Raw genomic sequence first — 17,864 nt, forward strand, 5'->3', positions numbered from 1 at the left:
GAAAACAGTCTCATGGATAGGGCACAATTTAAAGGGATATGAATGTTTCTTACCTCCTCCTGCCATAAAATAATAATGAAATGTTTTTCCTGATGTTGATTCTGATTTGTTCACTTCATCTTTTGTAAGCTGCCCGTGTTGTTCTGTAAAAGTAAATGCATGATTCAATTACTATTCTCAGTTTTTACACTAATTTTTGTTTCCATTATAGATTACAAAAGATGTCCAATAATCAACATTATGGAATGCAAATACTGTTATATAATAAAATAAAGAGATTTACTTTTAATGGTACCTTAGTCAACTTTTCCAAATAATAGCCAAATGTTAGTTCCGATTTGGTAATCTGCAATGGGCAATTTTAAATATTTTCAGAAGTCCCTTTCAAATCAGACATTTTTAGAGACTGGGTAACACTGTGGGTAAGTGCAAAATTTCCCCTGTGTGGTTTTGGTTTGATTCTAATGCAGATTGATGGGATGAACCCCATCGTTCTCCTAGCAAAAAGGGTTAAACATGAAATGACCTTCAGCAATTCGTAGCAGTCATTTACATTCAGCATAACACCACCCAGATTTTGCTACGAAACCTTCAGAATCACAAATCGAGGCCAGAAAGGAAAGGGGCTGGTGTGTGAAGTGGCTCGTCACAGATTGAGCTTGCAGTACCATCACAAATTTCATATGCCTGGTTTGTTATCCTACATCCTCCCCCCCAAAGTCTCTGCCTTTATGCCCAGTTCACAGAGATAGTGCTGTGGTGGTTTCATCAATCTCGCTCACTTTATTTGCAGCTCAATTGGAGGATGTATAGGATTCAAGCTCTCCACGTTTTCTTTTGAACTGGGTAAAGTAGTATGTGAATTATCAGAGACTACTAGATCAATGTCCCGGTAATCTTCCTGATCTTCTGGGTAACTGGTCCTTAAGGTCTTCTTGTAGATATGAGTACACATCTTTTTCTTCTCATTGGGCCACTTTCAGTCTCCACAAGATTAGATTTCGGATGTAGTGCTTATTCCAAAACCTGGCTGTCACAATCGGTACTGACTCCCCTGCCTGGAGTTGTGGTAAGTTATATATTCTATGACACTTATTGTAGTTTCTGGTTTGCTTTGCATGATATTCATCATCCATCTCCCTTACTCCCTGTAGATCTGTTGCTGTGAGGCAGGGCATAAACATGTGTAGAAGAACAGAACGTTGAGTCCGTAGTTGTCTACCTATTAGATGATTGGACAGAGCCAGACTCTTCTGGCGTGGTGTGTAATAGTAGCAAAAGAATTCTCAGCTGATATTTCTTCAAAAAGCCTTCCTCAACCTCACACGTCATTCAGCCTCCCCATTAGCTTTCGGGTAAATGGATGAACTAGTAGTACAACAAATTTTGTAAGCTTCTGTAGTGGATTGAGGATCATGTTTCCTTAAGAAAGTACAGCAGAGGATGATCACATGGCTCCATGAATCGATGGGGACCGAGAGCAGCGATCACCCTAGAGGTGTAGTCCCCTCTCAGACAGAATACATTGGAGAGTCATGTAATAGAGATGTAAAGGCTAGAGCAGCTCCATGTTGCACCAGGGCAACAAGGCCAGTGACCTCTGTACAATTGTTCTTTGTTATCAATAAACTCTGTTTGTTCCCTGAAGAGCCCGCCTCATCGCTGCCAGGCCACTACATTGGTGATGAGGATGGCTTTGATTACGGGGATGCAACCAACCTTTGAGTATTTGGTTAAATTAAACTCTGAAGGAAGGAAAAACTCACCTGAATGTCTGTTGGGTGAACAGATAGTTCTAGACCCAGAGGGACAGAAGCAGAGCAAACCTGAATTGGCGAGGACAGTTAGAAGTTTGGGAAAAAATGCAAACAAAGAGAAAATAACCCTCAGAAGTGAGGGGTGTGATCTCAAGCTTACAAAAAAGGGAACTGAAGTTAAAAGAGAAAAACAAAGAAAGGAGGGTACAGGGAGCAGTGTGAAAAGTAAAAAGGGAAAAGTACCCAAAGGAACTTCGGAATCTATTCCAAAAGCACAGGAAAGTGAAGAGGGTTTAGGCTCCCAACCTAAGCAGAGCCTTGCGGGGGGAGAAATGGGAGTGTGTGGTGGGGGGGAGGGGGATAGGGAGGGTAGCGATCCCTGTGCTGGTGGGCTGCAGGCATTGAGGGTCTGAGATTTTGGCAGAGAAAACGTTCATCTGTTCATAAAAAAGATATAATTATCAAATATTGTTAGAGAGAATGTTGGATTCGTAGAATTTTGTTTTGCAGTTCAGAAGGAGCTATTTGGAAAAATTGAATCTGCACCAACTCTTGGAAAGAACGCACTATTTAAGGCCACATCTCCACCCAATCCCCGTAACCCAGTAACCCCACCTAACCTTCGTTTTGCCACTAAGTGGCAATTTATCATGGCCAATCCACCTAACCTGCGCATCTTTGGATTGTGGGAGGAACCCAAAGCACCCAGAGGAAACTGACGCAAACACAGGGAGGAAGTGAAAACTCCACACAGACAGTTACCTGAGGCCAGAATTGAACCCGGGTCCCTGGAGCTGTCAGACAGCAGTGCTAACCACTCTCCACCACGCTGTCCTTGATTCACCTTGAAAGGGAACCAGAGATGGATAAACTGAATGGAAAAGAAGAGTGGGGTCCAGAGGATTGTTGTGATCCTTTTTGGCTGGAGAAAGCTATTATGGCCCAAAGAAAGCCACAGTGATCGTGGAAGAACACCTAGGTGAACAGTAACACAGTATTAAGTGGTGGAAAGAGGAGTAGGAAATTTCCCCAATGAACTGGAAGTGAAGGTCGACACGCTGATAGAGCACTGTTTCCATGAGACAAATGGACTAAGAATAAAACTAGAATACGCTGAGCAGAAAGATCAGAAACCAAGGAGGACAGCTGAAGCATCAGAAACAGACAATCAGCTCTCAACTGAGGGAGAGTTTGCGACTGCAACAGTTGAGAAACAAAACTCAGTTGGAATGAAGTTGGGCACAGGTTGATGCTTGTGCTCACTGCAGAGAACTCTCTTAGCACCGAGGGCCACATGAAGTTGTTAGTTCATCCAAGGATACTTCAACTGGTTATCAAGAGAAGGAAAATAAGCTGTTAAAGAAATAGGTAAACTGACTGAGGGAGATGGAGCTGGAGCGGGCTTAGACCAAACTGCAACCCATGGTGGTAGAGTGAAAAAAAACCTCAGGGTGGAGAAGGAACTGGATGTTTGGTATAAAGAACTCCTTATTTCCATTTATAACATAAAGAGTGCCTCATACCCAAACAGAAGATCAGTTGATGCAGAAGATGAAGGAAACTGAGATGACATGCCAGAATAAGATTGCTGAATGGTCACACCAATAGATATGCTCAAGAGCGAATGTGGTAACATATGTGATGAGAAAGATGCGGAACAGAAATGCTCGAATGAGTTTGATTTGATCACACAACCAAAGAAACAGAGTATCATGACCATCGCCTTCACAAGTGACAGATAGAGTTTGTGAATGAGCTGTTAAAACATAAGACGGTGTTGCAATCTGATAGGGCAGGCGGGGGCTGCAAGCATTGCAGAGAAGGTACTTGACAGAGAATAGGACCAATGGAGGTCTGGAGAGTGACACAATCCACAGAGGGTAAAGTATGTAGCCAGTGGTCAGTGCAGAGCCTAGGACATAGCTCAGAAAGCAGCAAACCTGTGTGAAACAGTCACATGCAAGATGAGGGGCGCGATTTACCGCCATGTGATTTGCAGCAGCCGAGGTGGTCTGTCAGCCGAATCTCTGACCTTTGTCTTTTTAAAAAATCTTTTAAGTATCCTCACCGTCAACATTTTTATCAAATAAAAAACAAAAGAGAAAACAAACAAAAACAATAGCAATCCCCCAAACAAACCCCCCCCCCCCCCACACACACACACACACACACTCAGTATACAGACCAACACATCCACCTGTATGTTCCAGGTAAAAAATTAACAGTCAATCAGTGTACAGTATAATCAAAGCAACAATAACCCCAGCCCCCCTTCCCCCAATTCTCAAACATGCTAAATAAACAGTCCCCTTGAATTGTAGAACCCTTCCTTCATGCCCTCAGCTTAAATTTCACCTTCTCGAGATTCCGAAATTCCAGCAGGTTCCCCCCGCCAAGCTAAGGCAGAGGGTGGAGAAGCTGGTCTCCACCCCAACAGGACCCGCCTCTGGGCAATCAGCGAGGCGATGGCTAAAACATCAGCACCCGTCTGCAGCTTGGGCTGGTCCGACACCCCAAAAATGGCTTCTAGGTGCCCTTGTTCCCGGTTCATGTGTAGCACCCCTGAGATAATATTGAAAACCTCCCTCCAATAGCTCTTCAGCTTCGGACAGACCACATGTAAATGGTTTGCGGGGCCCTTCCCACAATGCTCACATACATCCTCCACTCCCTCAAAGAGTCGGCTCATCCTCTCCCTCATGAGGTGACCCTATACATGATCTTCAACTGTATCATCCCCAACCTCAGCATGAGGTTGGGCCGTTCACCGTCCAGAGCATCTCATACCACAAACTATCTTCCATAACCTCCCCATCTCTTCCTCCCACTTGGGTTTACTCCCCTCCATGGGCACCCTGTCCTCTCTCAAAATCCTCCCGTAGATCGCTGACAGCACCTCCTTCTCCATTCCCCCTGTATCAATACCTCTTCCAACAACAAGGGTGTTGGCGCTATCAGGAAACTCTGAACCTCATGAGACAATCTGGCTGTCCAGCCAAATAAGCTAAACTGGCCGCCCCAGCTAGAAAGATAAGGGTACTGACCTATCCCTTACTCGGCTGCTCTGCTAGTTCTGAAGCAGTTCTGTACCTGATAAACTCATGACACCAGGTCTGCTACTTGATCCAGGTCTACCACATAGTTGAGGCACTCTGGCAAGGGTAGGATTTTCCCCAAGGCTTTCCTTCACTTTAGCCTTCCTTTGGCACTTGTTCCCACAACATCTTTCCCTTCCAGTGATTTTGCATGCTGCTTTTTCAGTCACCGGACCAGTTACCTGGTGCTTATTCCATTACCTTTACCACTATCTCCATCTGTTATCATCATTGTGGATCTCAGGTGAAATTGTCCTTGGTTAGGATTGAGAGCGAGTAGGGCGGCACAGTAGCGTAGTGGTTACCACTGCTGCTTCACAGCGCTGAGGACTCGGGTTCGATCCCGGCCTTGTCGGTGTGGAGTTTGCACATTCTCCCCGTGTCTGAGTGAGTTTCACCCCCACAACCCAAAGATGTGCACTGGAGGTGAATTGGTCATGCTAAATTGCCCCTCAATTGAAAAAAAAATAATTGGTACTCTAAATTTATAAAAATGAGAAAGGATTGGGAGACTGCCGGAGACAAGGCTGTTGGTAAACTTTTATTAGAACTATCTTTCAACATATTCTGCTGTCATGTGACCTTACATTGCTGGTGATTTACACTGTCTATTTACATGAATCCTTTACACTACAAAAATAATTGGTTGCAGCATACATTTTGAGCAATTTGGATGTTAAAATATAATACAGCACCACCTAGTGGTGTGACAGCTGAAGTTAGAATTGGCATTCCGATCACAGCAAATTTGAATGCAGCACAAAGCTGATGTAAAAACTTTAATATAAATTTACCTTTTTTCTGATTTCCATCCAGCTGATTTGCTTTTGCATTCTTGGTGTTTTCTTCCGTTGAATCATTTGTCTCATCAGTCATATCGAATGCTAACAATTACAAAACAGTTTTGTCAAACTGCGTTTGAAACTGCATTGAGTAATTAATTTCAGAATAATGAGACACTCGGAGTTGGTGAGAAGTGAAATGATTTTGGTGTCTATGTACATAAATCAGTAAAAGCCGGTGAGCAGGCTCAAGAAGTAACCAAAAAGCCTTTATTGTAAAAGGGTTGGAATGTCAAAATGATGCTTCAGTTTTATGGAGTGTGGGTTAGACCCTATCCTCGTACTGTTTTTACTTTGTGACCTTACGTATCAGGAAAGGGACATTGGCGTCGTGGACGGTAGAGCGCAGATTAATTTGTTATTCTTTCCTGAGATGTTGGCATTGCTGGTCAGGCCAGCATTTAGTGCCAATCCCTATTTGCCCACGAGAAGGTGGTCAGGAGCTGCCTCCTTGAACTGCTGCAGTCCATATGATGTAAGTACACACAGAGTTCTATTTGGAAGTGAGTCCCAGAGTTTTGACCCTGCAACGGTGAAGGAACAGGGATATACTTCAAAGTCAGGATGATGCATGACTCGGAGGGGAACTTGCAGGTGGTGGTGTTCCAAGTATTTGTTGCATTTGTCCTTCTAATTGGTGGAGGTGTGGAAGGTAATTTCGAAGGAGGTTGGATAAGTTGTTGCTGTGCATAGATGGTGCACGTTGCTGATACTGTTCGGCAGTGATCGAGGGAGTAAATGCATAAGGTTGTGGTTGAGGTGCCAATCAAGCGGGCTGCTTTGTTCTGGATGGTATTAAGCTTCTTGACTTGGAGCTGCACTCATCCAGACAAGTGGAGAGTATTCCATCACACTCCTGACTTGTGCCTGAAGATAGCGGACATGCTTTGGGTAGTGAGATGAGTTACTAGCCTCAGAAAGTCCAACCTCTCATCTGCTCTTGGGCCACATAATTTTTATGGCTGGTCCAGTTAAGATTGTGGTTAATCGTATCAATCAACAGGATATCGATCGTAGGGGATTCAGTGATGGTAATGCCATTGAATGTCATGGGGAGATGGTTAGATTTTCTCTTGTTGGAGATGGTCATGGCCTGGCACTTGTGTGGCATGAATTTTACTTAACAGCCTGAGCTAGAATTTTGTCCAAGTCTTGTTGAATATGATGTGGAGATGCCAGCATTGGACTGTTCCCTTTAGTTGAAGGCTCAGATACAAGGGGACACAAGTTCAAGGTGAGGGGCAGGAGATTTGGGGGGATTTGAGGAAGAGCTGTTTTACCCAGATGACAGTTGGAATGCATTGCCTGGGAGGGTGGTCGAGGCGGGCTGGCTCACATCCTTTAAAAAGTACCTGGATGCACACTTGGCATGTCTTAACATTCAAGGCTGTGGGCCAAGTGCTGACAAGTGAGATTAGATAGGCAAGTCAGGTGTTTTTCATTCCAAAAGGCCAAAGAGCCTCTTCTGCATTTTATTATTCTGTGATTCTGTGAACATTCCCACTTCTGACTTTATAAGAGAGGGAAGCTCAGCTGAAAAAGATTGGGCTGAGGACACTAACCTGAGGAACTGTTGCAGTGATGTCTTGGGATTTAGGTCATTGACCTTCAACAACCACAACAATCTTCCTTTGTGCTGTGCATAACTCCAACCAGCAGAGAATTTCCCCCCTGATTCTCATTGACTCCAGTTTTGCAATGGCTCCTTGAAGCGGTACTCAAATGTTGCCTTGATGTCAGGGGCAGTCAGTCTCATCTCATCTCTTACATTTACCTCTTTTGTCCATGTTTGGACCAAAGCTGTAATCAGGTCATGAGCTGAGTGGCCCTGTCGGAACCCAAACTGAGCGTCAGTGAGCAGGTTAATCCTTTTTAAGTGCTGCTTTATAGTACTGTTGACATGACATCTTCCATCACCTTGCTGATGATTGAGTGTAGATTGATGGGGCGGTCATTGGCCGGGTTGGAGTTGTCTTGCTTTTTGTGGACTGGACATACCTGGGCAATTTTCCATATTGTCAGGTAGATGCCAGTATTGCCGGGTGATGGGGTCAGGGTGAGGGTTGGGGGGATGGGGGGGGGGGGGGGGGGGGGGGGGTGGATGCTGGTGGTTGCGGCGGGTTTTGGAGCTCAAGCCTTCGGTACTACTACCAGAATATTGTTACGTGGAGTGAATTGAACAGGTTAACGTCTGACATCTGTGATACTGGAGGCCTCAGGAGGAGGCCGTGTTGGGTCGTCCTCCCAGCACCTCTGGCTGAAAATGGCTTCCAAATTCTTTGGCCTTGTCTCTTGATGTGCTGTGCCCTCTCACCCTCACCCATTAGTGCGGAGGGGGATATTTAATATTTGGTGAACTTTTTTGTCCAGTTGGTTAATTGTCCATCATCATTCACTTTAAAAAAAAAAAAAAAATTTAGAGCACCCAATTCTTTTTTTTCGAATTAAGGGGCAAATCAGCATTGCCAATCCACCTACCTTGCACATCTTTTGGGTTGTGTGAGTGAGACCCGTGCAGACACGGGGAGAGAATGTGCAAACTCCACATGGACAGTTACCCGGGTCCACTGTCATTCATGACTGGATGTGGCAGGACAGCAGAGCTTAGGTCTGATATCCATTATTTGTGGAATCACTTAGTTCTGTTTATCACATGCTGCTTCCATTATTTGACATGCATGTAGTCCTGTGTTATAGCTTCACCAGATTGACACCTAAATTTAGGTACGCCTGATGGTACTCCTGTCATATCCTCCTCCACTCTTCATTGACTCAGGGTTGATTTACAGCTTGATGGTAATGAAAGAGTGAAGGATATGCTGGGCTGTCGGGTTACAGATTGTGGTTGAGTACAGTTCTGCTGCTGATAGCCCACAGCCTCATGGGTGCCCAGTTTTGAATTGCTATATCTGTCCTAAACATTTCCCATTTAACAGAGTATAGTGCCACATAACCTGATGGAGAGTATTCGCAACGTGAAGATGGGACTTTGTCTCCACAAGGACTGTGCTGTTGACTCTCCCACCAATAGTGTCATGGACAGATACCTTTGGGGCAGGTAGATTGATGAGGACAATGTCACGTATGGTTTTCCCTTTCGTTGGTCCTCCACTCAGAGTACAATGTGTGTCCTTGCTGCCCTCAGTACTTTTTCCAGTTGGGGTTCGACATGGCGGAGCACTGATTAATCTGCTGAGGAGGAGAAGTGGGTAGTAATCACCAGGAAGTTTTCTTGTCCATGTGTACCTGGTGTCATGAGACTTCATGGGATCAAATTTTGCAGACTCCTAGGACAACTCCCTCCTGACTATATAGTTGCCGAGGTCAATGCCAGGTCGCCCATCCGGTTTCATTCCTTTGTTGATTGTGCTCTTGTAGTTTGGTACAATTGACAGGTTTGCTAGACCGTTTCAGAGGACCTTTAAAAGTCAACCACATTGCTGTGGATCTGAAGTCACGTCTTGACCAAACCAGTCAAGGATGGTAGATTTCCTTTCCTAAAGGACATTAGTGATATTGAGACTACCCCAAGGAGGAGGAAAAATGTATAGAAATAGATCCAGAGCTTGCTGATGGGGTAGAACTCTTACTTTGCTCGTACCCTCAATATATAAAGGTTGATGGTCTTCCAGCTGGAAATCTGGATGACAAGATCTCCTTAGCTGCCGCCTTGTATGAGAAAGGTCTATTGATGACTGAATATCCATTGCTGCCTAAGAGGGACTAATCTTTTATTAGGAACTGGACCTTTTAAAAGAGTTTCATATCCAATTATAATCTATTACAAAGTTAGCATATGGTTCATTGTACAAAATACTTTAATACATTAGATTACGAGGGCAGGATGCATAAACTTAGAAGGTTGAGGGGTGATTTACTTTATCGTTTTAAAGTGAAAGACAGATTCAAAAAGGGGAGGCACAGAGAAAGAGTTTCCTCTGCGTGGTGAGCAAATTTAGAACAACATTAAAGAAAGACTAATTAAGAATGAAATCAAGAAGCATTTTTAAAATCATAAATGGTAGTGGTAAACTCGCTTCTAAAAGGCTGTGGATGCCCAGCTAATTCCGAAGACTGAGATCAGTATGTTTCTTTCGGCAAGGCTACAAATGATATGGAGCAGAGGTGCATGAATATGATCTAATTGAATGGCAGAACATACTTGAAGATTTCAATGGCCTACCTCTGTTCCTGAGTAATACGATTTTATGCAAAATGCCCTTCTTAAAGATGGCACACTTACCAGCATTGTCTGAGCCTTTTAACCATGTGCTTGAAGGAGAGGTTCCATCCAACTTTCCTGTATCAGATTGAAGTGGTATCCTGTTATGCTCTTCTGAACACTAAATGCAGAATGGAAGAAATATTGAACTGTAAATTGACATAGCATTTGTAGTATAATTGTTCAAGTCTCTCTGTGGGGTTAGCTCAGTTGGCTAGGTGGCCAGTGTGTGGTGTAGAATGATGCCAGTGGTGTGTGTTTAATCCCTGAATTACCTGTGAGGGGTGTCTCCCATACGTGATGTTGATTGATGCCCTCAGACTTTATTACCATTTATCTCTCTCTCTCTCTCTCTGTCCAACAGAATGAGATGTGATAGCCTCTTGTGGGCGATGACTAAATACCTTTACTGGTCTTTCTAATATGCGTTTATGCATCTCAGGCTGATCTCAATGACAGGAATTTGACCGGTTCTGAACTTGCAGAGAGGATTTTGGATCCAACTCAATCTAGTGTCCTGGATTGAACAAATTCTTGATGTTGTTGCACCATAAGCCACATGTCTGTTTTCATAATCATTTTCTTTGTTATTTTGAATTTGCATCTTTCCTTATTTTTAAAATTCATTTATGGGATGTGGGCGTCGCTGGTTAGGCCAGCATTTATTGCCCATCCCTAGTTGCCCTTCAGAAGGTGGTGGTGAGTTGCCTTTTTGAACTGCTGCAGTCAATATGGTGTAGGTACACCCACTGTGCTGTTAGGGAGGGCGTTCCAGGGTGTTGGCCCAGCATTAATGAAGGAACGGTGATATATTCCCAAGTCCGGGTCGTGAGTGACATGGAGGGAAATCTCCAGGTGATGGGGTTCCTAGGTGTCCACTGCTCTTGTCCATCTAGATGGTAGTGGTCGTGGGTTTGGAAGGTGCTATCTAAGGAACCTGGGTGAGTTACTGCAATGCACCTTGTAGATGTTCGTTGGTGTGGAGAGTTCGAATTTTTGTGGGAGGGTGAACAATCAAGCGGATTGCTTTGTCCTGGATGGTGTCGACCTTCTTATGTGTTGTTGGAGTTGCACTCATCCAGGCAAGTGGAGAGTATTCCATTACACTCCTAACTTGTGCTTTTTAGATGGTGGACAAGCTTTGGGAGGTCAGGAGGTGAGTTACTCGCTGTCGGATTCCTAACCTTTGACCTGCCCTTGAAGCCACAGTATTAATGTGGCTAGTCCAGTTAAGTTTCTGATTGATGGTAACCCTCAGGATGTTGATTGTGGGGGATTCAGTGATGGCAATGCCATTGAATGTCACGGGGCAGTGGTTAGGCCCTCTTGTAGGAGATGATCATTGCCTGGCTCAAATGTAACTTGCCACTTGCCAGCCCAAGCCTGGATATTGTCCAGGTCTTGCTGCACTTGGACATGGACTGCTTCATTATCTGAGGAGTTGTGAATGGTGCTGAACATTGTGCAGTCATACGCAAACATCTCCACTTCTAACCTAGAAAGGAGATCATTGATTATGCAGCTGAAGATGGTTGGGCCGAGGACATTACCCTGAGGAACTCCTGCAATGATGTCCTTAAGCTGAGATGATTGAACTCCAACCATCACAACCATCTTCCTTTGACTTCAACCAATGGAGAGTTTTCCCCCGGATTCCCATTGACTCCAGTTTAGCGAGGGCTCCTTGATGCCATGCTCAGTCAAATGCTGCCTTGATGTCAAGGACAGTCACTCTCACCTCACCTCTGGCATTCAGCCCTTTTGTCCATTTTTGAACCAAGGCTGTAATGAGGTCAGGAACTGAGTGAGCCAAACTGAGCATCCATGAGCAAGTTATTGCTGAGTAAGAGCCGCTGAGTAAGTATTTGCTCTAAGTGAAGAGAAGGATTTGCCGACGTTACATATTTCCTTGGGCAGAGTCTCATGATAGTACGTCACTTAATAATAATCTAATAATCTTTATTCGTGTCCCAAGTAGGCTTACATTAACACTGCAATGAAATTACTGTGAAAATCCCCTAGTAGCCACACTCTGCCGCCAGTTCGGGTACACTGAGGAATAATTCAGAATGTCCAATTCACCTAACAAGCATATCTTTGGAATCTTGCATTACTTTTCCTTATTTTTATGATGAATAAAGGTTTCATATAATTAAGAGCTTTCTCACATTTAAAACTAGAGAAGAAGATGAACATCCATCCTATGGCTGAAAGCTTACATTTGCAATCCGGATTTGAAATTAAATAAAAGGAAACAAACTATTAAGTAGGAATGAGAAACAGCTGGCCCAAGTTTATAGATTTTTAAACCATATTCAGAAAAAATATCTAACCTAAAGTTTTGTTTTCAGTATATATTTAATGACTGGATACAAAGTTATAATAAGTTAAGGAGGAAAGGTAAAGAATTGGTGCATTTAAAGCCTGGTGTCCTGACACTCGTCTGAAACTGGCAACTCTATCCCTTGGCTAATACACTAGATGACTTGATCTAGAGATAATCTTTGCTAAACTCTCTCACTCTGTGACTTGGCACTGTTACATATCGCTCGCTCAGTGAATACTGAACAGGTGCTCAGTAAGCACCATAGTACTGCAACTCCTGGAACATTGAACACCTTCAATCTTCCTGATCTAAAAAGTAGTGCTCAACCCGTCTTTGCTCTACTGCTCGAATAGCCAGATACCATTAGTTCATCATTTTCGATTTGCTGGTTGCTTGATATGTACATAAACATGGACTTTCTGCTGGCAATGAAGGTCCTATTTTTAATTTGAAATAATAAGCATGGTGGGGTATTGAATGAAGATTTTGATATCTGGTGAAATTCTAAGCCCAGTCTTTATGAATACAGTCAGATCACACAAAGGAAATCTTTCTCAACTACGTTACACAGAAATGTAATTTCATTTGAGAAGTGATTACGTTCTGTAATACACAGAAAATATTATTAACACTGCAGGACATTGTGACAGAAAGTACAACAGCAAACAGTGAGTAAGTTCAGAGAAGAAGCAAACATCAACAATGTAGATTTGCAAATAACAATTGCATTAAACAAATTAAGTCTATATTATTCCTTGTGTCTGAATAAAGCTCGTAGTCTTACAGTTGAAGTAGATGCATTATTGAGTAAGTTTGGTCTCTTTCCAGAGCTTATACTGTATGTTACATCTGAGCTGTCTGTCTATGTCTTGCTTACTAGCTGCCGTTCCTGTGAAGAGTGAGATCCTGGATCCCGTCCGTCTATTTTATACCTCTCGAGTGCTCCCTCTAGTGGTTACTTGGTTGTAGTGTATTTACATTAGCCCCTTGTGTAGAAATAGTGATGCAGATCACTACAAAGTCGACAAGAGAACAAAGGCTGATTTCTTGATCTGGCACTCGCAGTGCAGAGCGGCACTCTTGAGAGCTCTGAGTAAGAAACCATAAGGTGAAGCCCCAGGTTTTCTGCTTATTCATTTAATTGGATAGAAATCAATGACTGTGGGCCACCGATTTCCTGACCGGTTCCCTGCCAGCATCATTCCACACTGGGGGCAACCAATTAACAAATCAGCCTTCCAGTCAGAAGAGCTGAGGCTTGACTTCCGGTGGCGCACGCAAGCGGTTGCGCTGGAGGGAGGCTCCCGCTGGTCGGCGGCATTTCAGCGTTTTCCAAAGGTTTCCCCATGGTTTGGCTGGTCGCGATTTCTTTGGCCGTTGTGGCCTGACGGACGGGCGCGGGTCGGGCCAGTTTGGGGCCGGTGGGGACTCCCGTGAACGAAGGAACAGGGGCATCGAGCCCGAAGCAAGCGGCGGGGGAGGTACGTGGCCTGAGGCGAGGCCTGAATCCATCATAAATGTAGAGAGGGAGCAGCGCACACCGGGTTGCCCCTGCTGAAATTGAATGTTTGAAGTCTGGCCCCAGGAGAAAAGATGTTTTGAACTTTGATTTTTGAATTTTTTAAATATAAAAAAGTATTTTAAAATTATTTTTATTATAATTTTTATTATTTTATTTTTATTTTATTATTTATTTATTTATCTCGAGATTGAAGAAAGAAGGAGAAAAATACTAAGTGGTTCAGGGATGCCAAAAACAGCTGTGAAGAAGGGAGGAAATGCGGGTTCGCCGCCAAAGGAGAGGACCAGTAAAAGCGCTGACAACATGGCGGATGCCGGACCGTGTGGTGGGGCCGCACTACTTTCAGTGGAAAGATTGACCGAGCTGATGGCTGTGGAGCTGGAGAAGCAGTTTGCGAGGCACGTGGAGGCTTTGAGGAAGGAGATGGCGGTCGCACTGAGATCATTGGTGGAGGAGGCAATCACCCCGGCGAGGGTGGATGTTGCAAAGACATCGGCCGAGGTGAGAGAACAGGGTGCAAAGGTTAAGGAAGTAGAGGAGGCCATGTCACAGCACAGCGACCAGCTCACCTCGATGGCAGATGAACTACAGAGGGTGGTGAAGGCCAACAGAGGACTCTGAACAAAGCTCGAGGACTTGGAGAATCGCTCGAGGCAGCAAAATATGAGAATTGTGGGCTTGCCTGATAGGGCAGAGGGCTCAGGGCCATGTCAGTACTTTGCGAAGAGGCTGGCAGAGTTGATGGGGGAGGGTGAAGACCACTTCCGGTATGAACTGGAAGAAGCTCATTGGTCGTTAAGGCCGAAACCCAAAGTAAATGAGCCGCCAAGAGCAGTAATTATCTGCTTCCATAAATACCACATGAAGGAGAAGGTGTTAAACCGAAGCAGAAGCGGGAGGTGCAGTGGGATGGTGCTAGAGTTCGGATTTACCAGGACTCGATGGTGGAGTCGGCAAAGAGGCGAGCAGCGTTCAGCCGAGTGAAGAGGGCACTGTACAACAAGGGACTGTGATTTGGTATGGTATACCCGGCAAAGCTGAGGGTGACGTACAACACCAAAGATTTTTATTTTGAAACGGCGGAGGCGGCTGAGGCGTTCAGGAAGGCAGAAGGCTTGGGACAGAAGTGAAGGGTGGGGCTGCAAAAGGAATCGTGGACTGTGATTGGGGAGTTGGAAAATGTATAAATGTTATAACTTTCTTTTCACTGACCTATATTGCAACTTACTTGACTTCACATGGTTGTAGAATTTAATTTTTTGGTCAGCAAAAGGGTACGGTTCGAGATGGAGAAGGTGGTTGCAGATCAGGGGGGTAGATATGTGATTGTGATAGGGGCGCTGGAGGGGAGGTTAGTGGCACTGGTAAGTCAACTGGCAACCACCTTCTCCATCTCGAACCGTACCCTTTTGCTGACCAAAAAATTAAATTCTACAACCATGTGAAGTCAAGTATATGGTCCCAATTGGGACAATGTGGGATTCGCAAAGAAGGTGTTTGGGGCCATCCCCGACTTGGACACACACAAACTGATAGTGGAAGGGGACTGGAACTTGGTGCAGGAGCCCAAATTGAACAGGTCACAGCCACGCTCGCTGGTCCCATCAAGGGGGGGGGGGGGGGGTGGCGAAGGTGTGGCTGGGCTAATGGTGGAAATGGGAGGGCTGGACCCTTGGAGGTTCCTGCATCCGAGGGAGTGGGAGTACTCATTTTTCTCGGCGGTCCATAAGGTGTACTCACGGATTGACTTTTTCATGGTGAGGAAGGTGCTGCTGGCTGGGGTTGAAGGGTCGGAGGACTCAGCAATTGCAATATCAGATCATGCTTACATGGGTGGATATGGTACTTGAGAAGGGGATGGTACAGAGACCAGGGTGGAAGTTAGATGTGGGACTGTTGGGGTACCGAGAGTTCTGTCACAAAATTGAAAAAGTAATCGAAGAATATAGGTTTTAACTGCACGGGTGAGGTGTTGAAGGCAGTTGTCTGGGAGGCTTTAAAAGCGATGGTGAGGGGTGACAATGACGAGAGGTTGGAATGTCAGAGGTTAATAGATGAGATGCTGGAGGTAGACAGGAGGTATACAGAAGATAGGGACCCAGCGCAGTTGTTAAAGAGGAAGGAACTCCAGGCGAGCTTTGACCGACTACCTACCAAGAAGGTAGTACGCCAATTGAGGCGAGCAAGGGGGACAGTTTACGAGCATGGAGAGATAGCGGGCCATACATTGGTGGGTCAGCTCCGTAGGGAGGCTGCGGCAAGGGAAATTGTCCAGGTGCAGGAGAGGGCAGGGAAGTTGGTGGTAGCTCCAGATCAGATTAACAAGGTATTTAAGGAATTCTATGAGAGGTTGTACAGGTCAGAGCCACCTGGGGGAAGCCGGGAGATGGAGGAATTTCTCGATGGGCTGGAGTACCTGAGGTTAGGGGAGGGGACAGGGCTACATTAGAGGGGATGATAGTGGAGCAGGAGATAAAGATGCGATTGAGAGGACGCAGTCAGGGAAGGTGGCAGGGCCGGATGGGTTTCCGGTGGAATATTATAAAAAATTCAAGGATAAGTTGGCACCCCTGATGGTGGGGATGTTTGAGGAGGCGATAGGGAAGGGGGTGTTACCACAAACTTTGGGGTAGGCATCGATTTCCCTGTTACTTAAGAAAGATAAGGATCCGACCGAGTTGGGTCGTATAGGCCCATATCACTTTTAAACGTGGACCCAAAGATGTTGGTGAAGGTACTGGCAGGTAGGCTAGAGGAGTGCCTCCCGTAGGTGATAAGTGAAGATCAGACAGGGTTTGTGAGAGGGAGGCAGCTCTTTTCGAACATTAGGAGGGAATTGAACATGGTTATGGTACTGATGGAGGGGAAGGAAACGGAGGTGTTTGCAGCATTGGACGAAGAGAAAGCGTTTGACCGGGTAGAATGGGGGTACTATATGGCAGTTCTGGAGCGGTTTGGAATTGGACCCAGATTTGTGGACTGGGTAAAGCTATTATATAAGGAGCCAAGGGCCAGTGTCCGCACAAATAACATCAGCTCAGAATACTTTACTCTCCACCGTAGGACTAGGCAAGGATGTCCTATGTCGCCCCTGCTGTTTGCACTCATGATTGAGCCATTGGCCATCACATTAAGAATCTCGGGGGTATGGAAAGGGATAGTGCGGGGGTGATAGAGCGTAGGGTGCCCTTATATGCCGATGACTTGTTATTATACGTGTCGGAACCAAGTGTGTCAATAGGGGGAATACTGGAGCTGCTTTGGGTGTTTGGTCTTTCTCAGGGTACAAATTAACTCTAGACAAGAGTGAATATTTAGTGGTGTCTCGGCCAAGGATGGGGGGGCTGCCATTCCATAAGGCAGGGACTCACTTTAGATACCTGGGGGTGCAGGTTGCTCGAAACTGGGGTGAGGGGGGGGGGGGGGGGGTGCTCCATAGGTACAACATTTCTACTTTGGTGGGGAGGGTGAAAGCTGATCTGGCAAGGTGGGATGGTGTCCCTCTGTCACTGTCGGGTTGGGTACAGGCGGTTAAAATGAATGTGCAGACCAAATTCCTGTTTATTTTTCAATGCCTGCCGATTTTCCTGCTAAAGACATTCTTTTGACAGATTGAAGGGATGATTACCTCGTACATATGGAGAGGGAAGGTGGCCAGAATTGAAAAGGTGCTACAATAGGGAGGAAGGCAGGCAGGGGGTTTGGGTCTTCTGATGTATTATTATAGGGAGGCCAATGTGGAGAAGGTACAGAGCTGGGTAAGAGGGGCCGACTCCCAATGGGTCAGAATGGAGAAGAGTTTGGGTAGAGGGTCGGGATTGAAGGCGCTAACGACAGCGCCACTCCCGACGGTCCCGGGGAGTTACAGAGGGAGTCCGGTACTAATAGCTTTGTTCAGAATTTGGAGGCAGTTTCGATAGTACTTTGGGTTGGGGGCACGGTCAAGGGTAATGCCAATTTGGGGGAAGCATAGATTTGAGCCAGGGAAGTGGGATGGAAATTTTCGGAGATGGGAGGAGAAAGGAATTCGGACACTAAAAGATTTGTTTCTTGGAATCGCTTTACGGGATTTAAGGAACTGGGAGCGAAGTATGGGCTGG

The 17,864-nt window shown here is 45.3% G+C and overlaps 1 protein-coding gene across 1 annotated transcript in view; it reads right to left on the minus strand.

Annotated features, from left to right (window-relative positions):
* The window catches only part of LOC119971294 (multidrug resistance-associated protein 9-like), a 331,741-nt gene that overhangs the window by 213,908 nt on the left and 99,969 nt on the right, over window positions 1-17,864 (minus strand). Inside the window, exon 14 of the mRNA XM_038806659.1 lies at window positions 7,257-7,279. Within this exon, the coding sequence (XP_038662587.1) occupies window positions 7,257-7,279 (23 nt within the window). The remainder of the gene's footprint in view (window positions 1-7,256; window positions 7,280-17,864) is intronic.

This window comes from Scyliorhinus canicula, chromosome 9 (assembly GCF_902713615.1).
Source record: "Scyliorhinus canicula chromosome 9, sScyCan1.1, whole genome shotgun sequence".
NCBI lineage: Eukaryota > Metazoa > Chordata > Chondrichthyes > Carcharhiniformes > Scyliorhinidae > Scyliorhinus > Scyliorhinus canicula.